The sequence below is a fragment of the Protopterus annectens genome, chromosome 11.part0, assembly GCF_019279795.1.
Source record: "Protopterus annectens isolate FY-2018-M chromosome 11.part0, PAN1.0, whole genome shotgun sequence".
NCBI lineage: Eukaryota > Metazoa > Chordata > Ceratodontiformes > Protopteridae > Protopterus > Protopterus annectens.
In genome coordinates, this window is record NC_056745.1 from 15065710 (window position 1) to 15093630 (window position 27921).

Genomic DNA, 27921 nt, shown 5'->3' on the forward strand with positions numbered 1-27921 from the left:
TAACTTGTATACACTATTTACTGTTTGCGTGGATAGTGACAGTCCGTAGGTATGTTCTCCTTTGTCCCTGGAGTACTTGTATGTGGCATCATAACTAAAATGCTGCGTCTATTTCACGTTATCGAAAGTTTACTTAATCGAATCAATAAAGGTCCAACTTTATTGATCAAGTAAAACATTGAAGAACGTAAAAAAACAAACAAAAAAAAAACGAAAAAACAAAATGGCGTAGGGAGGGGGGGAAGCCCCCCCTGCACCCCCCACACACCCCCTACTTAAATATACCAACTCCGGGACCGCACTACATTGAGGTAAATGGAAATCTCCCCTTACGGAGATTTTTGTTTACTTGCAGGATGTTCTTCACTTTCGATATTGTCGTGCCGACAATATCAGACTCTATATTGTCAGCTTACGACAATGTGAAGTAGACCCAAAATGCTTTGTGGTGTGGTGGTGGTTTTTTTTAAATTTTCAATGTAGATTTTTACCTATTGAAATTTAAATTTGGAGAAGAGTGGAGAAAGTAGCACTGATTTGTTGAAATAAACAGAACTCACAGTAGAGTCCTGAATACTGAGAAACACAAGAAAGCATCAGTCTTGGGACAGTAATGTGATATAAACAAACTCGAGCAGGAGGAAGTGTATAAAAATTTAGGAAAATATTAAAGATTGGCAGTAAAAAAGTGAAAAAGATCATTAAGGAATACCTCAGAGGATTAAAACTAATATTGAAAATTCAGACACAATGTGTCTGCACAGAGTTAACGCTCCAGCCAACAAAAGCAAGCCAAAACAATAAAACAAAACAATAGTAGCTGGAGCGACACTAGGTAATACACAGCTATACTCATCCAAGGTACTCGAAACATCAAATACCAAATGGAGTTCGTAGATGTTGTAAAAATATCCAAATGCAATTTTATTGCATAAACATATAACACAGGTTAGTGCTTTCACCAATAGGCTTCTTCAGACCTATGACATTACTGAAATCATTCAAACCTAAATAGCTTCCATGGCAGGAAAACAACTACTCTCTTAAAGTGCCAGTGTTTTTTATTTATATATATATATATATATATATATATATATATATATATATATATATATATATATATATGTATGTACAATACCTCATATGCTTACCTAAAAAGCATTCTAAACCATAATAAATACTTATATAAATAAAACTGCATATAGATATGTATATAAAACATGTATAAAAAACATATATTCTATACTGGCACAGATTAAACGCATCATTCATCACATTTGCCTCAGTTGAAATACAAACAAATATACATATAAATAAAAACAAAAACAATAAAATAGCATCATTACTGAGTCTGTGCAGCCTACAGCAATAATATACTTCAAGCTCTCAGTTTCCTTGATTTCAAAAATGGTTTAATTGAAACCTTCCCATTAAGTCCTGGAGGTTGATCAGATCTTAACCTCATGATCCAGATGGGCTCCCTCTCCTCTGTATATGTCCTAATGTCCCCACTTCTGAAATTGGGACTAACCCTCTCTATTATCTTGAACCTGAAGGTATGAGAACCATCATTATCCATGATATGCTTGGACAGTGCATTAACCTTGGACTTGGTCCTAATCTGGTATAAATGTTCACAAATTCTATCCCTAAGCCTCCTGTTCGTTTTCCCAACATAAAACATTTGGCATACTTCACAGGAAGCAAGGTAAACCACTTCAACAGGCATGCAATCCCCTGCCACATGGAAAACATGCATGGAAGAATCATATGGGTTTACAAAAACGGGACTAGAATCTATAAATCCACAAAAATTGCAGTGTCCACATGGCATGGTACCATATATGGCAGAAGTCTCTACACCTGATACTTTCTTAGGGTAGCACAAAAGTCTCTTCAGATTCATCTTATTCTTATAAATTAACCTCGGAGTTACACCCACAGCTTCTTTAACCTCAGGATCTACCATTAAAATATCCCAGTGTGCCTTCACAATATCCTTGATCTGACCTACATCTTTAGTGTAAAACAAGGAAAATGCCACGGGGCCTAGATTGAGTTGACCCGTCACAACTAGCAACACATCCATCAATGGAGTTCCTCACAGTCACTGTTGAACTAGACCCAGCCCCATTATTCAGCCTGTCATACTCTGCAGAAAAATATGGAACTGCAACATCCCTTCTCGGAGTGGCAATACCTTCTATACCTCTCTCAACATCCATAGTATTATAGCCATGGACTCTAAACCTATCACAATTCCTGTGTAAACCCCAGGTCAGTAGGATTATATCTGCAACCATCATGGCTTGTCCTGTGATGATATTCGGATAAATATGGCCAGGGTGCATGCTATGCCGATGCAACAAAACGTTCATATGGCAAGGTTTTCTAAAAATCCCAGTATTCAACATACCATTACTCAACCTTTCAACAAAAACATCCAAAAATGGGAGTCTAACTGCTGAATACTCATAACTAAACTTGAGGTATTCAGAAATGGTATTAACTTCACCAATAAATGAAACCAATTCATCAGATGAACCTGTCCAAATGAAAAACAGATAATCCACAAAACGCCTGTAGAAAACCACTGATTCCACATATCCTGGCATCCCAAAAAGGAAATCACTCTCCCATGCTGCCATGAAGAGATTGGTGTAGCTATTGGCGCACAAAGTGCTCACAGCTACACCATCTCGTCGTAGATAACATTGGTTCCCAGAACAAAACACCTTGCATTCCAAAACCACCTCCAGAAAAGTCAACAGATCAATTACTGCTCCAGTTAGTGTGGAGTTTTTCCTCAAATACTCACTCACCCTCTCAACCCCCCTCATTATTGGGGATGACAGTGAAAAGAGACTGTGTACGTCCATCATCACAAAGAGGTACTGCTTATCACTGGGCACATCCATAATAAATGCATATCAATCCAACAGAAACTGCTTCGTGTCTCTCAGTATAAACCCATTGGCTTCCACAATTGGTCTTAAGAACTTCTCTATGTATATCGAGAAGGGTTCCGTAGACCAACCCTTCCCTGAAACTATGGGTCTCAATGGGGGTCTCTCTCTATTTTGATGCATCTTCTTGAGACCCTGGATCACAGGAATAAGAGGATGGGTGGTATTCAAGAACTCATGTAGCTGTTCAATAATCACATTACTTTTCAATAAATCAACATGCTATGTATTCTATCCGCAAACTCAGAGACAGTATCCCTGCTAATGGGGGTATAAAATCTATCATCTCCCAACATCTCTGTTGTGCAATCGTTATATAATTGTGCATCCATTACTACGATTCCACCGCATTTATCAGCAGGTCGTATAACTATCGTGGGATCACTATGTAATGATTTCAAAGTTTGTCTCTGCTTATATGTAAGATTACTCTTATTAAACCTTGTATTCTTATTTATGACCCTACTTCTATAGAGATCATCTTCAACCATCTTGCTAAAAGCTGCTATTAAAGGAGATGCGGCACAAGAACATCGTGACTAGGTCTCCTAAAAACAATAGGATCACCCATCTCAGTTCTACCTTTGAATTCCACCTTTAGTGATAAATTCCGTGCATACAACTTGAAGTCATGAAGAGTCTCATCAAAATTACTATACATAGTTGGGATAAATGAAATGCCTCTGGAAAGTACCCCTATCTCATCTGTTGTCAAAACACGAGATGATATATTAAACACATTTTCCCTTTTCTCTCCCACATCCTCTTGAGATTGGTATTGGGAGTCGATTCGGCAGATAGTTTCTGCTTCTGTCTGCCCGTGCTCATAGAGCGCGCCCTCCCCTCCTTGTACTCTAACCTTGATAGGGAAAGGGTGTCTAACATCATAAGTGGCAGCACCTACACTGCCATCCTCTTCAAAATGGTTCCCAATCTCCTTCTCAACCCCCACACTAGGGGCCAAGACCTTTGGGGCCTTCCTCCTAACAACAGGTTCTACACACTGACCTATACGGTCACTGACATCAGTGCCTGCAGAGTTCAAGCAGCCCCTAGTATTTACTCCACCTTGTGTGGCACAATGTTCATCATTAATTATGATTTAATCATTAATGCTATTAATGTTATTAATTCTGATGTTAGTAGTCCTAGGGAAGGGAAAAGTGATAATGTGCAGCTGACAATTGTTGAGAATGATGAACATCATGCCACACAAGGTGGAGTAAATACTAGGGGCTGCTTGAACTCTGCAGGCACTGTCAGTGACCGTATAGGTCAGTGTGTAGAACCTGTTGTTAGGAGGAAGGCCCCAAAGGTCTTGGCCCCTAGTGTGGGGGTTGAGAAGGAGATTGGGAACCATTTTGAAGAGGATGGCAGTGTAGGTGCTGCCACTTATGATGTTAGACACCCTTTTCCTATCAAGGTTAGAGTACAAGGAGGGGAGGGCGCGCTCTATGAGCACGGGCAGACAGAAGCGGAAACTATCTGCCGAATCGACTCCCAATCACAATCTCAAGAGGATGTGGGAGAGAAAAGGGAAAATGTGTTTAATATATCATCTCATGTTTTGACAACAGATGAGATGGGGGTACTTTCCAAAGGCCTTTCATTTATCCCAACTATGTATAGTAATTTTGATGAGACTCTTCATGACTTCAAGTTGTATGCACGGAATTTATCACTAAAGGTGGAATTCAAAGGTAGAACTGAGATGGGTGATCCTATTGTTTTTAGGAGACCTAGTCACTATGTTCTTGTGCCGCATCTCCTTTAATAGCAGCTTTTAGCAAGATGGTTGAAGATGATCTCTATAGAAGTAGGGTCATAAATAAGAATGCAAGGTTTAATAAGAGTAATCTTACATATAAGCAGACACAAACTTTGAAATCATTACGTAGTGATCCCACGATAGTTATACGACCCGCTGATAAATGCGGTGGAATCATAGTAATGGATGCACAATTATATAACGATTGCATGACAGAGATGTTGGGAGATAGTAGATTTTATACCCCCATTAGCAGGGATATACCCCCATTAGCAGGGATACAGAGTTTGTGGATAGAATACATAGCATGTTGGATGATTTATTGAAAAGTCATGTGACTATTGAACAGCTACACGAGTTCTTGAATGCCACCCATCCTCTTATTCCTGTGATCCAGGGTCTCCCGAAGATACATAAAAATAGAGAGAGAGACCCCCATTGAGAACCATAGTTTCAGGGAAGGGTTGGTCTACTGAACCCTTCTCGATATGCATAGAGAAGTTCTTAAGACCAATTGTGGAAGCCAATGGGTTTATACTGAGAGACATGAAGCAGTTTTTGTTGGATTTATATGCATTTATTAAGGATGTGCCCAGTGATGAGCAGTACCTCTTTGTGACGATGGACGTACACAGTCTCTTTTCACCGTCCTCCCCAATAATGAGGGGGTTGAGAGGGTGAGGGGGTTGAGAGGGTGAGTGAGTATTTGAGGAGGAACTCCACACTAACTGGAGCAGTAATTGATCTGTTGAATTTTCTGGAGGTGGTTTTGGAATGCAATGTGTTTTGTTTTGGGAACCAATGTTATCTACAATGAGATGGTGTAGCTGTGGGCACTGTGCCAATAGCTACGCCAATCTCTTCATGGCAGCATGGGAGAGTGATTTCCTTTTTGGGATGCCAGGATATGTGGAATCAGTGGTTTTCTACAGGCGTTTTATGGATTATCTGTTTTTCATTTGGACAGGTTCATCTGATGAATTGGTTTCATTTATTGGTGAAGTTAATACCATTTCTGAATACCTCAAGTTTAGTTATGAGTATTCAGCAGTTAGACTCCCATTTTTGGATGTTTTTGTTGAAAGGTTGAGTAATGGTATGGTGAATTCTGGGATTTTTAGAAAATCATGCCATATGAACGTTTTGTTGCATCGGCATAGCATGCACCCTGGCCATATTTATCTGATTATCATCACAGGACAAGCCATGAGGGTTGCAGATATAATCCTACTGATCTGGGGTTTACACAGGAATTGGAAGATTTATGTGATAGTTTTAGAGTCCATGGCTGTAATACTATGGATGTTGAGAGAGGTATAGAAGGTATTACCACTCTGAGAAGGGAAGTTGCAGTTCCATATTTTTCTGCAGAGTATGAGAGGCTGAATAATGGGGCTGGGTCTAGTTCAACAGTGACTGTAAGGAACTCAGTTGATGGATGTGTTGCTAGTTGTGATGGGTCAACTCAATCTAGACCCGTGGCATTTTCCTTGTTTTACACTAAAGATGTAGGTCCGATCAAGGATATTGTGAAGGCACATTGGGATATTTTAATGGTAGATCCTGAGGTTAAAGAAGCTGTGGGTGTAACTCCGAGGTTAATTTATAAGAATAAGATGAATCTGAAGAGACTTTTGTGCTACCCTAAGAAAGTATCAGGTGTAGAGACTTCTGCCATATATGGTACCATGCCATGTGGACACTGCAATTTTTGTGGATTTATATATTCTAGTCCCGTTTTTGTAAACCCATATGATTCTTCCAGGCATGTTTTCCATGTGGCAGGGGATTGCATGTCTGTTGATGTTGTTTACCTTGCTTCCTGTGAAGTATGCCAAATGTTTTATGTTGGGAAAATGAACAGGAGCCTTAGGGATAGAATTTGTGAACATTTATACCAGATTAGGACCAAGTCCAAGGTTAATGCACTGTCCAAGCATATCATGGATAACGATGGTTCTCATACCTTCAGGTTCAAGATAATAGAGAGGGTTAGTCCCAATTTCAGAGATGGGGGCATTAGGACATGTACAGAGGAGAGGGAGACAATCTGGATCATGAGGTTAAGATCTGATCAACCTCCGGGACTTAATGGGAAGGTTTCAATTAAACCATTTTTGAAATCAAGGAAACTGAGAGCTTGAAGTATATTATTGCTGTAGGCTGCACAGACTGAGTAATGATGCTATTTTATTGTTTTTGTTTTTATTTATATGTATTTCAACTGATGCATATGTGATGAATGATGTGTTTAATCTGTGCCAGTATAGTTTTATATAGAATGTTTTTTATACATCTGTATATGCAGTTTTATTTATATAAGTATTTATTATGTTGTTTTAGAATGATTTTTAGGTAATGTATGCATATGAGGGAGTAATTTTCCTGCCATGGAAGCTATTTAGGTTTAAATGATTTCAGTAATGTCATGGGTCTGAAGAAGCCTAGTGGTGAAAGTGCTAACCTGTGTTATATGTTTATGCAATAAAATTACGTTTGGATATTTTTACATCATCTACGCTCTCCATTTGGTATTTGGTGTTTCAAGTACGTTGGATGCGTATAACTGTGTATTGCCTAGTGTCCCTCCAGCTGCTGTCGTTTTGTTTTAATACTGAAAATTGCCTTGACAGCTAATGATAATGTCCAGTGTCTGCTCCTCCTGTTAACTTACAGCTTTGGTGTGATTGATGGGCCCCAAAAAAATATTAAATTAGTTGGACACAAAAACACACTGTTTCATGTATATCAAGTAATATGTAAACATCAATGTATACTAAGATTATATATTCCTCACCCTGAAGGAAATGTGGGCCTCCTAGAAATTGACTACCTGTACAGATCTGCAATCATAGGACTGAATTTATATCCTCCTGACTTCGTCTAATCCAAACATAGTGAAAGTTTAACCATGAGGATAAGTCTAAGATGACATCTCTGCTTAGTTTTGCAGAAGCAGTTTTGGAATAAAATGGAAATGAAACCAAAAGTAGACAAAAATCAGATAGCACCTGAAAGTGCCCTAGATATAGATATATAAAGGATGAGATGAGAAGGAAAGAAACTTGGAAAGTCCACAAATACAGTGGCAAGGGTAGGGATCTTCTGGAACAACCTCCATGTTGACCAATATTTGATGCAGGAATGGTTAAGGAGAGGTGAATTGAAATCTAAAGATGAAAGTCTGCCCAGCATAGGGAGTGTAATACATGTTGGTTTACAAAGTCCATTGAAAAAGTGGGAGAAAAAGACAAATGCAGGTTCTGTAAAATAGATCTGGAAACAGATGAACATCTCATTGCTGGGTTTCGTACATTCATGGTAGAAGGTCTGTATTCTGAAAAAGACAGTAATGTGGCAGGACTGTTGCATTGGGAATTGTGTAAACAATATGATTTAGCATTAAATGAGAAGCGATGGACATGTGAACCACAGAGCATTATAGAGAATGATAAAGTTTGTCACATGGAATCCCTCCTTACCTACAGTTCAAAAAATAGATGCAAGAAAACCAGGTGGAGTAGTCCATGAAAACATGACAAAAGTAACGATTACAGTATCTTATGGACATAAAAAAAAACGAAGTCATGAAATACCATGATGCTGCGGAAGCCAGAACAATAAGGAAGAAAGACACCCATACTTTTCCAGTACTAGTAGAAGCAACAGGACTGATGAGAATTACAGTTTTACTTAATATGCTACCAATGTGAACTGCAGAAGGAAGCAATTCTGGGCCCATTGAGGGTGTTGGGAAGAGCACGTGGGTAACTTCAAAGACTGAAGCAATACTAATTTCACAAACTTTAATCATAGTTTGACTTGGAATGGGGTCCATTTCTGGTATGGTATTAGAAAACAAACATTTGGAGAAAGTAAACAGAGCAAGAAAAATATGACATATCAAGACATACAAGAAGAGGCTAGAAATGTGGAGTAAAAGTACCAAAGTAGTTCTTGTAGCATTGAGTAACAACAAATAAAAAATCATTTTGTAACATACCTGAATGTGTGTGTGCTACCACTGCAGGTAATCCCATATAAACTGCCACTGTTTGTTCTGAGTAAGGTGTGGGTATTGCGAAGAGTACTGGTAGCAAACATCAAGGACTGAAATAATACTGATGTAATGAAATGTAACTATGTCCTTACTTAGAAATGGGATCAATCCTGGTGCAGCATTAAAAACCTGTAAACATTTGAAGAAATTAAAGCAAAGGCACTAACTGTGCCGGATAATCCAGCTCTAGCTGTTGAGAATGGAGAAGTGAGAAAGCCTGGTCTTGTATTTCAGTAAATAAGGCTAACTTTTTTTTTTAATTGTTTCCATGCCCTCTGATTGCAAACTCCCATGCACTGAGGAGCTAAACTTATCACACAGTGAGATGTAAGCGGAAACAAGAGTAATATGGAACAAGGGTATCTGGATATTTCCGCATGTTCTGGTAGCAGCTGGAAAGTAGAAATGAATTTAGTTATATTAATATTTATAATATAGATAACCTCATGTGAACTGTAGAAGGAAACCGTTCTGGTCACATCACAGGTGCATTTTTGACCAACATCAAATACTGAAGCAATAAAACAATATTTATTTCATAAAATTTAACTATGCTCTAGCTTAGGAATCAAGATTATTCCTGCCACATTACAAACCCTAAATACATGTAGAAATCAAACTAAAAGAAATGCTTAAATTCATCACATTTGACAAGAGTTTTTACATTCACACTCTAATTTGTGCCTAAAAGAAGACACCTAAATGCAGTATATATAATACCAGTATTATAAAGAAGAGAGTAATACTTCCGCGTATAAAACACGTCAGAGGATGTTTGGTTGGAGAGCTGAAATGATTATGAAAATTAGCAGGAAGCCCACTGAAAAGGAATCAGTCTTTTAGAGGGTTGGTGGGTACTTTGAGATGCATCCTGTTTACTAAAATCCACCAAGACAAAAATAATTAGCTTCTGTTATATACATCATAAAAAAGACAAAAAGTGGGTGTATACCAATTCAAAATTACCACAGTTTTTGGTGTAAGCACTAGAGCCAAGACCAGAAGTGCTGATATGTCAAAATTCTCAACGAGTGGTAAAAAAATCTTGTTGCAGTGTTGGCCCTGTTTTCAGTGGCCCCATTGTGGTAAAAGAAAATGGCAGCCCATACAAATATGAAAACATGCATTATATGCAAAAGAAAAAGAGCTGCATTTTCTGAAATGCCAACAGAAACTTATAGTATCTACAATGGATATAAAAGTGTACGCACCTCTGTTAAAATGCCAGGATTGTATGATATAAAAAAATGAGACCATAATAAATCATTTCAAAACGTTTCCCACCTTTAATGTGACCTATAACCTGCACAGTTCAATTGAAAAACAAACAAATCTGTTAGGGGGAAAAATATATATATATAAAAAAATGTTCAATAAGCTGGTTGCATAAGTGTGCACATCCTTAAACTAATACTTTGTTGAAGCACCTTTTGATTTAATTATAGCATTGTCTTCTTTTTGAGTAGGAGTCTCAGCATAGCACATCTTGACTTGGCAATATTTGCCCACTCTTCCTTGCAAAAGCGCTCCAAATCTGTCACATTGAGTGGACATCTCTTGTGCACAGCCCTCTTCAGGTCACCCCACAGATTTTCTATTGGATGTAGGTCTGCGCCATTCTAAAATTCTGGTGAAGCCATTCTTTTGTTGACTTGGATGTATGCTTGTGGTCATTGTCATGTTGAAAGGTGAAATTCCTCATCATCTTCAGCTTTCTAGCAGATGCCTGAAGGTTTTGGGCCAAAAGTGACTGCTCATAATTCCCTCCACCTTGACTAAAGCCCCAGTTCCAGGTGAAGGAAAAGCAACCCCAAATCATGAAACTGCCACCACCATGCTTCAGCATGTGGAAATGGTGTACTTTTGGTGATGCGAAGTAGTGTTTTTTTGTGCCAAATGTACCTTTCGGAATTGTGACCAAAAAGTTCAACCTTGGACTCATCAGATCATAACACATTTTCTCACATGCTTTTGGGAGACTTTATGTATTCTTTTGATAAATTTTAGCTGGGCCTGGATGTTTTTCCTGTGTAAGAAAAGGCTTCCGTTTTGCAACCCTAACGCATAGTCCAGATATATAGAGAATACGGGAGATTGTTGTCACATGTAGTACACTATCAGTACTTGCCAGAAATTCCTGCAGCTCCTTCAGTGTTGCTGTAGGTCTATTGACAGCCTCCCTGACTAGATTTCTTCTTGTCTTTTTCATCAGTTTTGGATGGATGTCCAGTTCTTTTCTACATTGCTGTTGTCCCATATTTTCTCCACTTTTTGATGACTGTCTTCGCTGTGTTCTAGTGAATATTTAATGCTGTAGAAATTTTTTTGTACCATTCTCCTGACATCTTTTAACAATGTCATCCCATTAATACTTTGTAAGCTCTCTGTGAACCATGGCTTTTGCAGTAGCAAGCAACTGAGTAAATGTGAGGAAAATCCTACTACGACAGCTGAATTTTATTTGGGGTTAATCCGAGTCTCTTTAATTGATGGCAGGTGTGTTCCCAAGAAGACTTGAATGCTGTAATTAAATCAAAATGTGCTTCAACAAAGTATTAGTTTAAAGGTGTGCACACTTATGCAACCAGCTTATTGTACATTTTTTATTTTTATATTTTTTCCCCTAACAGATTTGTTTCTTTTTCAATTGAATTGTACAGGTTATAGGTCACATTAAATGGTGGGAAAAGTTTTGAAATTATTTATTGTGGTCTCATTTATTTATATCCCAAAAAACCTGGCATTTTAACAGGGGTGTGTACACTTTTTATATCCACTGTATATATCCATGTATGCCTACATGTATGCATAAGTGTATTAAATTTAATCAAAACACCCTCATGATCAGAATATCGACCACAAAACATCGACAGACTACTATAACCATAATGTCAGCATCAACCACAAAAATATCAACTTTGAGAACATTGACTTCTACTCTAAATGCTGCAAGCAACAATGTTGGCTCATGCAAAATTACAAATAAAAAAAAATGTAAATCTTTTTTTGCAGGGGGTTGCCCCTCTGCACCCCTACCCCTTTTGATTATTTATACTAACAAATGCACAATCCTTGGGAAATGGACACATTACCCATCTCTGGAAACTGTTGATCATCTGCTTTGTTGACCAAAATGTGACAACCAAACTGATGTTGACATTCAGCAGTTTCAACCACAGTAACCTCTCCCTTATCTGTCTATATACTCCATTGAAGAGCATTAAAATAGAAGCTGAAGGCACTGAAACAGCTCAAAAGTCCAAAGAGGATGCAACTATAAGATAAAGTGACAAACTAAAAAAAGGGATTTGAAATGGAATCCCAGTTGCAAGCATGAACCAAGCCTGAAGAGTCATTAAAACAATAATGCACTTGAGAAATGACATACAAAATAAAGGAAGACATTGACCATAATGATATTTCACAAGAGAAGATTTCAGACTCTGTCAGCAGAAACATACAGAAATCCATTTATGATTATGTGAAAGGCGAGAGAACATGAAACAAGTCTGTAAAAGGAATTAATAATGGGGAAGTGAAAATCTAAGGGTAAGCCTGATAGATTTCATTGAAATAACTAGCTGTACTAATATATGCAAAAGGGTCTTCATGAAGTATACAAGATAATTAGAAGATTATTACATATGGTTAGTGGAACTATTGAAACCTCACAACATAAGAGGTTAACAGACTATGTTGCTGTGCAGCTAATTTGATAGTAATTGAAATACTACCAGGAAATGCATTCAATAAAGAAGTAAATTAAAACAATGCTGCCATAGAAACACTGACATGAGAAGTGTGAAACACTTAAGAAGCTCCTTTACTAGAGGAATGCAGAAACTAGTTCATTGAAAACTCTAAAAACATCCTAACAGCAAATGAAAACTCTGTTTATAGGTTATGTGTAAGGAGATATATTGGGAGATAAAATTAAAATATTCCAAATAAATGGTTTAGAGATGACTCAAAGTTTTATTGGGAATTGATAAGGAAATAGGCAATAAAAGCAATATTTGCAATAACAGAAAAAAAAAAGTAATAAATGTTGGAGAAGCACATATGAAGACCTAAGTAAAACATAATAATGCTGAATGGATAATGGATGTAAATGGATTAAACAATGTACCTGACCTTTGTTTGTTATATTAAAATAATTTTTATACTGACAGCTTTGGTTATTTAAATTTCATCCTTGTTTTGCAGCTGACTACAGTGGTGTTTGCTCTAATGGAGCACTATGTGAGCTGTTTTCTGGTTATTTGTGGTGGATATTAGCTGCAAGGACACACACACCTTGTTTTCTTGTTTTATGATTAAGAAAATCTGTCTAATAGAAAACTTAAGATGTTCATGTTATATCTAACATTAGGTTTAAACCACTAAAATGTTTGTGCCATAATTTTTTTTACTCAAAGCATTACCTATATGCACAGTTTGAAGAACTAGCAGCCAAGTTAACCAGAAAATTACAGTTTCCATAAAAATGAACCTGCCTTCCATTTCAACAATTATAAGCCAATACCTGCATATCTGAAGTGTACCTCATTTGGAGTCTTAAAAAGTTTGTTTGTGATAGTTCAACATCAAGAAGATCTGTCACACATTCAATGTTAGAAATTTTTTTAGTTGATATCCATGGCGAATAGAAATAAATCATGTTAATTCATTAAAAGATCTTTGAATAAATAAAGCCAGCATCCAATGACTTTCCTAGTTGAAGTTGTTGGTAAGCCGTGAATATATGTTCCACATTTTGCCAGTTTGTTCTACACTATGAGGGGTGGTATTCAGTTTTGGAGATGGAAGGTTGAGAGCTATGAATACCTGGTCTTCCAGTAACATGTAAATTGCATACAGGAGTTGATGCAGACAGAGGTTTTGGTCATTTATACAACCAGTTAAGTCATGGCAATATAAAAATGAATAAAAAAATCATACAGTACAACTAATCATTTGCTAGTAAACACAGCCAAGAAAGCTTAAAAAAAAATAAATAAATAAAATACCGTAACTTCATTATGACATGGCTCAATTTCACAAACACACACAAGTAAACAAAAAAGTTTGATTCTTGGATTAGAAAAGGCTTGGAGGGTTGTAAAATATTTAAGTCATTAATAAATTACACTGCAGTTACTAATGACAAGTGACAAACTACATTAAAGCTGAGGCATGAGAAAGTGGTACACAACTCTAGTGCATTCTTATAGGTTCATAGGTATGTACTAGGTTAATGACCACCAGGGCCTTTCCAATGCTAGCCTAGCCATGCAACCCAATCTAAATTTGTCCGCATGTAGCATGGGCATCTTTTGGAGGTGTATGTTATGAAGTTGTTAAAGGTGTAGTGGGGAAATATTTGCGGCCTCTATCAGAGACATGGGAGCCAGATCAGGAGTGAATTTTCAATTTCCCATCTGATGGTGAAGGTTACATTTAAATAGGGTTAGGGATGGACACTGTTTCACATAGATAGGGGGCCTGTTCTAGAGCATTGGGACTCTTTGAGACACTTTTCTGCCTTGCCAGCATGTTCTTTTTATGTCACAAGCAAAATTTGTCTTTGGATCTAGTGTTTCTGTTGCTGCTTATTTTGTGGGTTTGTACAAGGTCCATCTGGGCTGGATCTGAGGATGCTTTATGTACCAGGCATAGATTGCCTGTCAGTAACTTGTAGGAGAGGGAATATAGAGATGGGACTTTAAGATGATCTGTATAGGACAGTGTGTTACCTTGGATTTTCTGGGTGAGGAACCTCTTTGGGTGTTCCAACTGTTACATATACCTGGTCAGGTACATGCCGAGGGTGGCATTGTACTCTGTGATTGGTCTGATCAGGACTAACTAAAGTAGTATTATGACTTCCTTGGACCTGGAGGTCGTGCCCCTACTTATAAGTCGAGTGACCTAGAATGATCTTCCTACTACCTTGGATATATGTTGGGCAAAGGACAGATTATTGTCTGCATATGTTCCTAGATCCCTAACTACTTGGCTAACTCTTGGAGGTGCCTTATTGATGGCATAATTACCCTGGGTGAACGTTTTCCAAAAAGGCACTATAATGCACATTTGGCATTGAGTTTTAATCCACGGCTTTGGCAGCAGTTGTTTGTCTGTGTTGAACCCTCTTATAGGATGTTAGTGTCATGGGGGAATCTGTGATTGTTCCCAGTCTGCAGTCATTTGCAGACTTGATGAGCCAGAAGCCTTTGACATTAACCTTGACTTCCAAGAAGTAGATGCCAAACAGGAGCCAGCACTAAACCTTGAGGTATTCTGCCGGAGACTGGTGGTCTCACCAATCCTGACTTTGAGACCTATCTGTGAGGCAGCTGGCAAAGCCTAGTTCAGTGAATTCATCAAGAATACCTGAGTGGGGTTTTGTACTAAATGAATGCCATATCTGGGTCTTTGTAGATGGTTGCACCATTTTCCCCTCATCCTTTGCCTTGGTGACCCACTGAAAGAAGTCTACTAGGTTAAGTAGGCATGACCTTCCTTTGGAAAAAAAAATCAAATGGATAGGTCCAATGTCTCTATGTTGCAAGTGTCTTTGTTCATTTTTCTACTTTATCCCATGGTTTTAGAGTAGTTAAACTGAGTGCCACCATGACCTGTTCCCTGATAATAATTGGGGGATTATGCTAGTATGGATTTCATGGGGGGAAGACAGTAGGAGGGGGGGAGTTAGAGCTGAATTTTTCAGCCAGCAGATTCACTGTGGCATGCTGCTCAGTAAAGGTGGTACCTTTCTACCACCAGTTCAGCACACTGCTGTGTGTTACCTTTAAGATTTTGGATATAGCTGTAGAAGGGTTTGTGGTTGCCTTTGGCATGAGAGACTGTCTTGACCTTGTTGCATTTAATTGGTCCTCTTTAGTTGCATGTTTAGTTAGTGAGTTATTGCCATTATGAGAGTTGCTTTTTCTGATTTTGGCCATGACTTTTTTCCTTTTGTTATATACCCTGTGTAGTTTGCTTTTTGGGTTTGTTTTGGAATTTCTTCTAAGTAGGTACAGCAGACTTTATGCATCCATCTGCATGGTTTCTGTGAACAATTTTTTTCATAGGTTGCTGTGAACTCAGGGTTCAGAGGGGCATTGAATTTTGACAAACTGTTACATTCGACAAGATGTCACCAATTAAATTCAGATCTCAGGGTGGCACAAACTGACCTCATTATGGGCCTGGGATGCAATACCCTCTTCACAAAGCATTTTGTTCACCTGGCAGTGATTGCCAGCTCCATAATTAAGCACACTACTACAGCAAACAGGTGGACATTTATGGAGGTGTAGGCTAAGCAGGCATGAAATGTATCTGTCCAGTACTGCACACTGTTGGGGCTAAGCCTGCATGAAATACATCTGTCCAGTACTGCACACCATTGGGGCTAAGCCGGCATGATATTTATGTGTCCAGTACTGCAGACCATTGGTACGTCTGCCTCAGCAGGTAGTAGGTCTCACCTTTGGCACCATAAGATTTTTTTTTCCATACTACCAGAAAAGATTTCTTAGTATTTGGTTTCTTGGTTCCTATCATTATGACTCCTACATCTTTAGACAAAAGGTATGCAAATGTAATTTGCTTTAGAATAGTTCCTGACTGTTACAGGTTTTGCTGGGTTTTCCATTTTTATTTTGAACATGACTGCTTTGTGGTTTGACTTCACTAGTGAGGATGTGACACTGGGGGATTGCAGCATTCCTCCATGTTGGTGAGTACCAGCTCCAGTATGTTTGAAGGGTGTTTGTGTTAACAAAGTCCAGGAAATCTGTCTACAGTTTAGTGGTACTATAGGATGTTCTTCATTCCACATTGCTGCAGTCCTAACCATTGGGTAGTCCGCTGTCCAATCGGCCCGAATACCAAAGTATATGGCTGACGTCGGTCAAGGCGCATTAGACTGACGTCAGTACGTCAGGGTACTAATGCGCATGACCGACGCCATATCTTCAGTCTTTTTTGCCGCATGGTCCGATGCAGAAGCAGTTCTTGCGAGTGCAGGTTGGCGTTCTGAAATATTTCCGAAGTCGGAGTTTCAGACCGAATCAAAGTTGGCTAAGTACCCCGTTGGGGAGTATTTTGGTTTTTTCTTGCCTCAGTATTTAACCGGATGTCAGAAAAAGTGAATAACTGTATTTCTTGTGGGAAACAGATACCTCATAGGGATTACCATACTCTGTGTATACCTTGTTTAGGGCCTGAGCACGACGTTGTTGGTTGCCGCTCTTGTGCTAGATTTAATAAACGCACTATTAAGAGAAGGTTAGACTGTGCCAGGTTAGTGTTTGGGAAGCGTTGCAATTATAAAATGCCGTCGGATGCTCCGACGCCCGCTTCGTCCAAAAAGCGCAAGGACAAAACAGCGAAGCCTAGGGTTGATGAACCGCTAGTCCCGGACGCCGGTTCTTTAGAAGGCTCAGTGGAGCCAGAGGTTTTGCCAGGAGTTTCTTTGGAGTCTCAGGCAGAGACTTTACTGTTACAGGATGTGCCTTCTCAGGAGGTAGGCCAGGCTGAGGGGGCTTCTCAGGTTACTGTTCTTCCCTCTCTTCCTAAGGTAGTTAGAGCCTCTCCTTCTGTTTCCAAAGCTTCTTTGAGAGGTAGGCCAAGTTTAGCTTCAGTGGGGGCTTCTCCTACCACTTCAGGCTCTGTGCCTAAGAAACATATGCTTAAAATGGCAGAAGATTTGATTACTATGATTAGAGGTTCTATGCCCCCCCCTGATAAGAGGCCTAGGGTGGAACCTGAGTTTGATAGTTTTGAACAGTGTTCAGAGGCTTCTGAGTCTTCTGCGGAAGATTTGCAGGAGTACCCTCCTTATTCTGATTCTGATGTGGATGATTCCACTCCTACAGCTTCTCCTCTTGAGGATTTCTCATTTTCAGAGACTCTGCATTCCATGAGGGAGCACTTTAAATGGGAAGGCCAGGATTACTCTGATTCCAGGAAAAGGCTTAGGGAATTCTTGTTTTTACCCCAGCATAGGCCCTTAGCTATACCTCCTGTGTTGAATGTGGTGGAAGATGTTTTTGCAGAGGCTCCCCTGAACCCTGATTCTTTGCCTCCTGCTCCTGTTAAACCTGATAGGTACTATAGGGTGCCTGAAGCTCATAAGTATCTTTTTAAGACTCCTAGGGCAGACCCGGATTCTGTTTCTCAGGGACCTAAAGGTGTTAAGGCCTCTGTGGTTAAAAACCCTGTTCCCACTGATAAAGAGGCAAGGGCTTTGGATAGATGGGGAAAGAAAGTGTATACTTCTTCCACTTTAGCCATGAGGGCGTTGAATTGTCAGTTTCACATGCTAAAATATCAAAATTATCTCCTTTCACAACTGAAATCTAAGGTGGATGCTTTGGCGGAAGGTATTGAGTGTAAAGAGTTGCTGGATTTAGTTCATGTGTCTGAACAAGTGGGTAAGCATTCTTTGCAATGTGGTTTTGATGCTGTACAGGCCTCCTCGAGGGTGGCTGCCACTAGTTCTGTTCTTCGCAGGCATGCCTGGTTGAGGGATCAGAATTTAGCTGAGCATGTTAAGACAAGGATTTTGGATGCTCCTTTACAGTCTGATGTGTTGTTTGGTTCGCCTGTGGAAGCAGTTTTAAAGAAAATGGAGGACAAAGCTAAGTCTATGCAAACTGTTAAAGATTTTTTGCAGGTGCAGCCACCGAAGTTTAGTAGAAATTGGCCTACTAAGGGATGGACATATCCTGTTTATGATTCCCAGTCTAGGGGTAGGTCTAGACGTGGTAGGGGCAGAGCTCAAGGTTCTTTTAGGCCTAGAACAGGGAGTTCACCTGCTCCAACTTCTGGTGAGGGCAGGGGTCAGTCCTTTCGTAAACAGACCCAATGACCTGCCTTTTCAGCTGCCAGTAGATTCTCGTCTGGCAGCTCCTTTGGGAGGAAGACTGTCTCTTTTCAAAGAAAATTGGGATTTAATTACTCAAGACAGATGGGTGTTGGATATCATTCACCACGGTTACAGGTTTTATTTCCATACATTACCCACTTTCAAAGGCATGCCAGACGTTCCTCCTCCACAAAGGAAAGAGGCTCACAAGCAAATTTCTCTGTTGCTCCAAATAGGGGCCATTCAGCCAGTCCCTGTATCAGAAAGGGGCCTAGGATTTTATTCTCGCCTGTTCCTAGTGCCAAAGAAGGGGAACACGTGGAGACCAATTTTGGATTTATCTATCCTCAACACTTATCTGGACATTCCCAAGTTCAAGATGTTGACGTTACAACAGCTTTTACCTCTGCTGGGCAAAGATCACTGGATGGTAACTTTAGATCTCAAGGAAGCTTACCTTCATGTGCCTATAAGACCAAGTTGCAGGAAGTATCTGCATTTTCGAGCTGGAAATTCTCATTATCAGTTCTCTGCATTGCCCTTTGGCTTATCTACTGCGCCCAGAGTATTCACAAAGGTTCTGGCTCCAGTGATAGCTTACTTCAGGCTAAAAGGAATTCAAATCTATCCTTACTTGGACGACTGCCTGATTCTGGCTCAAGAAAAGGAAGACCTTCTACAGCATCTGGAATATGTTATAGCAGTGCTAAGATGCCTAGGGTATTCTGTGAACGAAATAAAGTCCAGTCTAGTACCCTCTCAAGACATGTGCTTTCTGGGTGTGAGACTGAATACAGCAGCCCAGATGGCCTTTTAACCCCGGACAAACAAAAGAGTCTATCCCTTTACTTCCATCAACTATCTCATCAGTCCGTGCTGACTGCAAGGACAGTCCTTCAAGCATTAGGGTTCATGGCATCTTGTATTCTGGTGCTTCCCAATGCCAAACTGCATATGAGGAAGCTGCAATGGTATCTCAAAATGTATGGACACAGCACTGCCAGGATTTGGACACTGTCATTCAAATAATACCTTGCCTTCAAAAAGAATTTTTGTGGTGGGCTCAGGAATGTCACCTAAACAAGGGACTCTCTGTGACCCGGCCAGAGGCGAGTCAGATTTTAACGACAGATGCCTCGGACATTGCTTGGCGAGCTCATCTGAATGGAAAGTGGATACAAGACAAGTGGCCTGCCAGACTACAGCATCTACATATCAACATGAAGGAGATGTTAGCAGTCCAGTTTGCATTAATGGCTTTGAAGGAGTTACTTCTTCCAGGGCAGGTGTTGATTCTAACAGACAACACAACTGTCATGTGGTACATCAACAAACAAGGGGGAACACATTCTTATCCTCTATGCAGGCAAGCAATGATTTTATGGGAGACTGCGCTCAGCCTGCAACTAACTCTTCAGGCAAGGTTTCTGCCGGGAGCACAGAACTCCTTAGCAGATGTGTTAAGCAGACAAATCATGGATCCCCACGAGTGGAAACTGGATCTTCATGTATTTCAGAAATTGACAGTGTCATGGGGAACTCCAGACATAGATCTGTTCGCTTCTCCACTAAACCACCAGCTGCCAAAGTTTTGCACAAAGGGGTTTCATCACACAGCTTGGAAAGTGGATGCTCTGTCTTTCAGTTGGAAAAATCTTCATGTGTATGCCTTTCCACCTCTGCCTCTTCTTCCAAAGGTGCTCTTAAAGGTCAGACAAGACAAGCCAAGGATGATTTTGATAGCTCCAGATTGGCCTCGGCAACACTGGTATCCACTACTAAGGAGTCTGGTAAGGAAGCCTCCATGGCCTTTACCTTTGATTCCACATCTGTTGTCTCAGAAGGACGGTCATCTGCTCAATGTCAAGCTTCACTCTCTCCATCTAACAGCCTGGCATATTCTATGTTGACACACAGCAGGTCTCAACTTCCTCAACAAGTTTTAAATGTGATTATGGAAGCTAGAAGACCTAGTACAAGGAAAGTGTACACAGCAAAATGGAAGAGATTTTTATTTTGGAGTACAGCAAAGAATTTGGAGATTTCGGAGCCTAATTTGAGTGTGGCTCTTCAATATCTTACTGAGTTATTGGACAAAGGGTTGTCTTTCTCTTCCATTAAGATTCATGCTGCAGCAATTTCAGCTCACTATGATTGTGACCCACCATTGTTTTCGCATCCTTTGTTCAAGCAGTTTCTTAGAGGGGCAAAGAATATAAGACCCCCACGTAGAGATCCTACTCCTGCTTGGGATCTCAATTTTGTGTTGGAAAAACTTACTCTACAACCTTTTGAGCCTGCGGCTACTGCTGAATTGAAATACTTGTCATGGAAGACTGCTTTTCTGTTGGCTATTACTTCTGCAAGAAGGGTGTCTGAGTTGCAGGCCCTTATGGCAGTAGAGCCCTTTTTGATTTTCCATAAGGATATGGTATCATTACGAACTAATCCTTCCTTTATGCCCAAGGTGGTTTCTAGTGTGGCTTTAAACCAAACTATTCATTTGCCTACTTTCTATGCAGATCCCCAAAATAAAGGGGAAAAGATTTTGCACACTTTAGATGTACATAGGCAGTTGCGTTATTATTTAAGCAGGACTAAGGATTTCAGGCAGTCTCAGCAGTTGTTTGTTTCTTTTGCTTTGAGTTCTCAGGGCAAGCCTGTGTCTAAGCAAACTATTTCTAAGTGGATTGGGTTTTGCATTTCTTTTTGTTATTCCCATCATGGCAAGGAGATTCCAGCTGGGATTAGGCCTCATTCCACTAGGGCTACTGCCACTTCAACAGCATTTTTAAGGGGTGGCAACTAAGGATATTTTAGAGGCAGCTACTTGGAGTTCAGTGCATACTTTCTCTAAGCATTACCACCTTCCTCTCTACTCTAAATCTAGGGCTGGTTTTGCCACAGCCATTTTGCAAGGCATGTTGGCAGCTCCTGCTTCTTTATGATTTGCCAGCCTCCCTTACCTCTGCTTTGGGATTCTACCCAATGGTTAGGACTGCAGCAATGTGGAATGAAGAACATAGTACAGTTTTGTACCTACCATAAATGTAGATGTTCGAGGATCCACATTGCTGCAGTCCAATTTACCCTCCCGCCTTCCCCTCTGTGTTTAGGGGTGGTGGTGTGAGTTGCTGTATATTATTGTACATCTGTATATATATATATATATATATATATATATATATATATATTGTATATAAGTTTGGTGCAGGGCTTTTGGTGTTTTGGTTTGGGCCTTGTCTTTTTAGGGTCTTCTGACATCTGGGGCAAGAAAAGACTGAAGATATGGCGTCGGTCATGCGCATTAGTACCCTGACGTACTGACGTCAGTCTAATGCGCCTTGACCGACGTCAGCCATATACTTTGGTATTCGGGCCGACTGGACAGCGGACTACCCAATGGTTAGGACTGCAGCAATGTGGATCCTCGAACATCTACATTTATGGTAGGTACAAAACTGTACTTTTCCCAGTCTGTAGAGAGGTAGTTAATCTCCAATGAATAGGGTAATTGGCATGATGGTGAGTGCCTCCAACAGGTCTGGGTATGAGTTTTGGGACTCTTTGAGCATTGATGGTGACCTGTAGCTTACTAGGATATGGTAAAGGACTTTATCTGTGGTGATTTATATGTAGATGAGCTCTAGGGCATCATCCTGTTTAACAAACTGGGGTATATTTTTTGCTAAAGTAGATCAAGATACCTCTACCATTATGCCCTGTCTTTGTGGCTAATGGTCTAAATTTGTGGATGACACTGAACCTTTGCACTGATAGAGTAAACCATGTCTTGGTAACAGCACAGATGTCTGTATTCCCAAGAGTGAGGAGAGCTTATAAGATGTAGAGTTTCTTGATCTGATGCAGTCAGTTTTCATTCTGCCGTTTATGTGTTCATATCTGATCCTCAGATCAAACTCTGCCATTAAAGCTTGTGGCACCTTCAAACTCTCAAGCTTCTTCCATACCCATGATGCCTCTCCCTAAGTTACCTCCGGTCTCATTTGCTGCTTTGCGTACAAGACCTGCTGACCATTTCTGTTCAGCTTACTAACAGATAACTGTTAATTTTATGTACTTCATAGCCTTAATTTTGAATTTTATAGCTTTGTTTTCATCCCTACACTTAATGATTTTCCCCTTGACTAAACTGTTTAAAGGTTTTTCTTCCTTTCTCTTTCTCCTTTTTTTCTTTATTTTTCATACAGCTATATTCTGGATTACTATCACTAGTATTCCTTTTCTCCCTTATACTTAGTGTAGTCTACTTTATTGCCATCATTGGTATTTCATATTTGCCTCCTCCCCTTTTTTGCTTTAAAAAAAAATCTGTATCTTGTATTCTTTTTCTCTGTGAGCTTCAATTTTCCTTAGTTATGGCAGAGTGTTTAAGCGTACGCACAAAATTCCCCTATCCAATCCCCACACCTTCTGTGTTTATTGTCTCAGTCCTTTTCATCCTCGGGAGGACTGTGTGATCTGCCATGGGTTTAATCCCAGGACTCTTGTTGAGAGGAAAAATAAATTCTTAAGGGGCTTCTTCATTCCATCTTCCTTCAGTGAGGCCTTGTCTGGAGCTGCTTCCCTGAAATCAAAGAAATCAAAGTCTCCTTCTCCGGGTCCTTTCACTTCAGTGAAAGCTTCAGAGAAGTCAAGGAAGAGACTTCATTTGGATCTCATCTCCTCATCAGATCCTAAGAAGAAGTTATCTGATATTTTGGATCAGACCTGAACCTCTGATCCAACACAAAAAGATAAGATTTATCAGAGCTGATCTCATCATCGGATCTGAAACAAAGTATTGTTAAATCTGACCCTTTAGGATCCATTGGAAAGTCAGGTGGTTCCTAAAACTTGGCATTCACCTTCAGTGGACCCTTTACTCTCCAGAGTTCCTTCAGTTTTTTTGGAGCGTCCAAAGTCACCCTATGCTATGTCCGCTCACTCTTCCAGGAGTTTACAGAAGATGATGCAGAAAGGGTGGTGAGAAGGATTCTGTTGGCAGAGTGGAATAAGTGTTTTATTGGCTCCTACCCTTTTGGGTCAGGAGGTCATCTCATCCATTATACCCCCCCTTTATAATTTCTCCTCTGACTCCTGCTTCAGTCTGAGCCATTGGATCCGATTTATCCATCTCTGTCTGTTTCAGATCTGTGGATACCCTTATCATTGGATCTGAGATTTGATTTGAGTACTTTGGGTCAGTCAGATCCTGAGGGCTCTCTGAGCTGGGGCTTCCATGTCAGAGCAGAGGTGTTGGGTTGACTCAGATTTTGTCAGAGCTGTCTCTTGGACACTTAGCACGGGTTAGCTGAGCTCTGGCCTCTGCCTCAAGTAGATGGTCTTCGGAGCAGGGAGAGATGTCGATCCAAAAGTGTGGCTTTTTGGATCCGAGATCCTTTCCCTCTTGAGGAAGATCTGCCTTTGAGTAGAAGTTCAGATGGTTCTATTCCCCTCAGATCCTTTGTCTACAGCCTTGACATGTCTGTGCCTGGAGTGTCCTCTTCCACTTCCACAGGGACAGCCAGTACTGATGCCCCAAGCTTCCCAACAGGGAATTCCTTCTTCTGATACATCCGACCATCCGACTGAGGAGATTCTATAGAAGAGGATGTGTAAGAGGAAGCACTTGGACTTCCCAGAGGAGTCTCTCACTGAAGATGCAGACTTCGATGAAGGTGAATGGTCGCCACTGTCCATTCCTGAAGATATCTCATTTGGAGACATCCTTGAAATTTTAAAACAGAGAGGTGGCTGGAAGTCCATCACCCCTTTGTCTGAGGAGTCTGTATTCCTGGAGGCATTTTGGTACTAGCCTGTTTACCTCCTGGGTGACTCCACCCTTCAGTGAGCGTATTGAGTTGATCTTTCGGCGGGCGTGAAAGGATCCCAGCACGATTGAACCAATACCTAGGAAACTGGATAAGATTATGGTACCACCTGAGGACAAACAGTTTTGGAGAAAGGGAGATCCTGTTTATGCCTTGGTTGTAGCGGTGACCACTAAGAATGAACTTGCCAAGGAGAGTTCCACTGTCCAACTCCCTAACAAGGAGTCATGGGTAATGGACAGACTTGGGAAGCATGTCAAGGATTCATTGACCTTTTCTTTAAGGTCACTGAATTATTTGACACGTTTTGCAAGACTACAGAGGGATTTGATAAAGGAGCTCTTAAATACCCTCACAGGATCCATTTCTGAAGAAGTACAGTCTTCTGTGACATCTGAGATGGCCACCCTTCAATCCATTTCTAATTCTTCAATGAGGCGCATTTTGCATATAACCAAGGGAACCTCAAGGGCAGCAGGTTCTGACATTTCCATGATGAGGCAATCCTGGATGCTATGTGAGAGCCCTTCAAGTCTTCATTAATGCTTCCTTTGCTGGCACTTCCTTATTTGGCCTCAGGTGAAGGCCATATTATCCAGATGTGAGAGGGATGGAAAGACCCTGTCTGCCATGGGCATACATTTTTTGACCACCCCCCCCCTTCAAAGATCCTGTTCTAGAAGTCTGGAATGGTTGACAGATGTGGTACAGTAAATCACAGGGATCTTTCCTTGGAGAAAGTTCCACCAGGGGTAGAGGGGAGAATTCCAGGGGAAGATGCCACCCTCATGGCAGAGGTGGGTCGCAAACTCAAGGATCTAGAGATTCTTTCTTTGACAGATCCTTCCAGTGCTCCTGAAAGGAGGCCCGATTGCCCTCCTCTGGAGGCAGTTGGGGGTCGACTATCCCTGACCAGATTGCCTGGCTAGAAATAACAGATAACCTGGGTGCAGAAGATAATCTGCAGAGGTTATAATACATTTTTCCCTTCCTCTACTGTTTTAAAAAAAAATCTTCTATGTTTCACCCGGTCAGATGGAACAAGCAGAAATTCAAATTTGAAAGCTGCTAGAATAGAGAGTCATCCAACAGGTCCCACCAGATCAGTTAGAGTCCAGTATTTACTCAAGATTCTTTTTAGTGCTAAAGAAAACAGGGACTGGAGACTAATTTTTGATCTTAGCAACTTGAACAAGTTAGTTCGACACACCAAGTTCCAGAGAGTCACTGTTTAGTTCATTCTTCCCTTTCTGGGAAAGAACAACTGGATGTACTCAATAGACCTTCAGGATGCGCATTATCACATAAAGATGAACAGGTGATCTAGAAGGTTCTTGCACTTCTGGCAAGGAGCCAGTCATTACCAGTTCAGAGTTCTGCCCTTTGGTCTCACTACAGCCCCCAGGGTGTTCAAATGTATGGCAGTAGTAGCAGCTCACTTGAGGCTGCAGGGATTTCGGGTGTTTCCATGCCTAAATGACTAGCTCATCACTGACCCAACCAAGCATCACTTAATTCAGGCAAGATAGCAGGTTCTCCATACATGTTCTTATCTGGGGATAACTATAAACTACAAAAAGTTTCAACTAGAACCAGATCATAATTTGGATTTAATGGCAGCACTGCTCAACACAAAATCAATGATGGCTTCACTGCCTCTTTCAAGTGTTCAGGCTGTAAGATCGCAGGTCAGGAGAATAATCTGCTGTAATAAGATTTCAGCCCACTTGGTCCTTCAACCATTAGGATCAATGTCAGTGGCAGTTACTTTAGTTTGATATCAGATGATGATTTTACAGTGGATGCTATCAATACAATGGTCGATACTTTATCGACCGATGTCATCTCCACTTCAAATCACCCATGTATATGCAAGACAGATATCCAATGGTGGATTCAGTCAGACCAACATCTGCAAGGCCATCCGTTGATTCCCCCTCAACCCAAGGCCATAGTGATCATGGATGCTTCCCATTTGGGATGGGGAATATTTTCTGGAGAAAATGGTCCAAGACACCTGATCCATGAGGAGGCCAAATTGCATTTCAATGTTCTAGAGATGAGAGCGGTCCTTCTAGTGTTGCAGGCCCTTTACAATGCTCTGCCTTTAGTGATAATTGCTGTTCAGATGGACAGTCTGTCAGTGGTTTGGTACATCAGCAAACCAGGTCATATCCCTTATGTCAAGAAGCCCTCAGAGTGTGGCAAAGGACAATATCATCCAACCACTTTCTGATATCAAGGCACATCCTGGGGAGGTCTGTTGTGATAGCAGACAAGCTGAACAGGTGCATTCTTCTACCTCTCAAATGGTCCCACAACAGAAACATATTGGGCATGATTTTCCATCGGGGGGGGGCAGCCTTGCTGTGATCTTTTTGCTTCCCCCCAAAACAACCAATGCAGCAACTTTTTTGCCCTAATCCCCTCACAGGAGGAGTCCCCAAGAGAGTCTCTTCACAATTGGCCATCCGGTCTTCTTTATGCTTATCCTCCCATTCCACTAATTCCAAAACTTATTACAGAAAGCTGCCAGGTTGAAGACTGAAGTCATCATCCTCATTGCACCTTACTGGCTTCAATAGATTTGGTTTACCTTTGTTTGGTCTCATTTAATTCATCAACCTTGGTTTCTGGATCCAACTCCAGACCTACTGTCTCACCTGCCAGAAATGACTCATTCAGACATATCAGATCTCAAGCTAATGAGCTGGTTTCTCCAATTTCATTAATGGCTAGGCAACCAATGTTCTCTTCACCTGTCTGACAGATTCTTTTATCTTTCCGTAAGCCATCAACATGAAAACTCTACTCCAGCAAGTGTAAAAGATTTGTTTACTGGGCTCAATAAAACAATATTGATATTATTTGCACCCATTCATGAAATCCTTGATTTTTTAGCAGAAGCAGATCTCTTTAAACAAGAATGCAGTTCCTCAATGATTAAAGTTCAGTTAGCAGCAATTTCAAACTTTCACACTGGATTTGAAGGTTTACTCTGTTGCTTCTCATAAGCTCTGCAAAGCCTTTTTGCAAGGTACTCTACTACTAAAACTCCTTTTAAAGACCCTACTCCTCTGTGGACCTGAATCTGATACTGCAGGCTCTTACCCAACCCCCTTTTTGAACCATTAGCTGTGTGTGACCTTAAATATCTGTCTTGGAAACCTGTTTTTCTGTTGGCCATTACTTCAGCCAGAAGTGTCTTGAGATTCAAGCTTTGTCCTCAAAACCTCCATACTTGACTTTGAGGATAGGGTAACACACTGAACCAATACATAATTTTTTCTTAAGATGGTGTCAGAATCTACTGTCACTCAGTCCATCAATTTGCGCGTATTTCCTAATTTTTCTATCTAGAGTGAATATTTTTTACATTTGTTAGACATTCACAGACAATCATGGTTTTATCTGCACAGAACAAAACATTTTCA

The 27921-nt window shown here is 40.4% G+C and overlaps 1 protein-coding gene across 1 annotated transcript in view; it reads left to right on the forward strand.

Annotated features, from left to right (window-relative positions):
• LOC122815972 (zinc finger protein 845-like) overlaps positions 1-27921 on the forward strand; it is a 368367-nt gene that overhangs the window by 107525 nt on the left and 232921 nt on the right. Inside the window, exon 5 of the mRNA XM_044088856.1 lies at positions 4110-4666. Within this exon, the coding sequence (XP_043944791.1) occupies positions 4110-4666 (557 nt within the window). The remainder of the gene's footprint in view (positions 1-4109; positions 4667-27921) is intronic.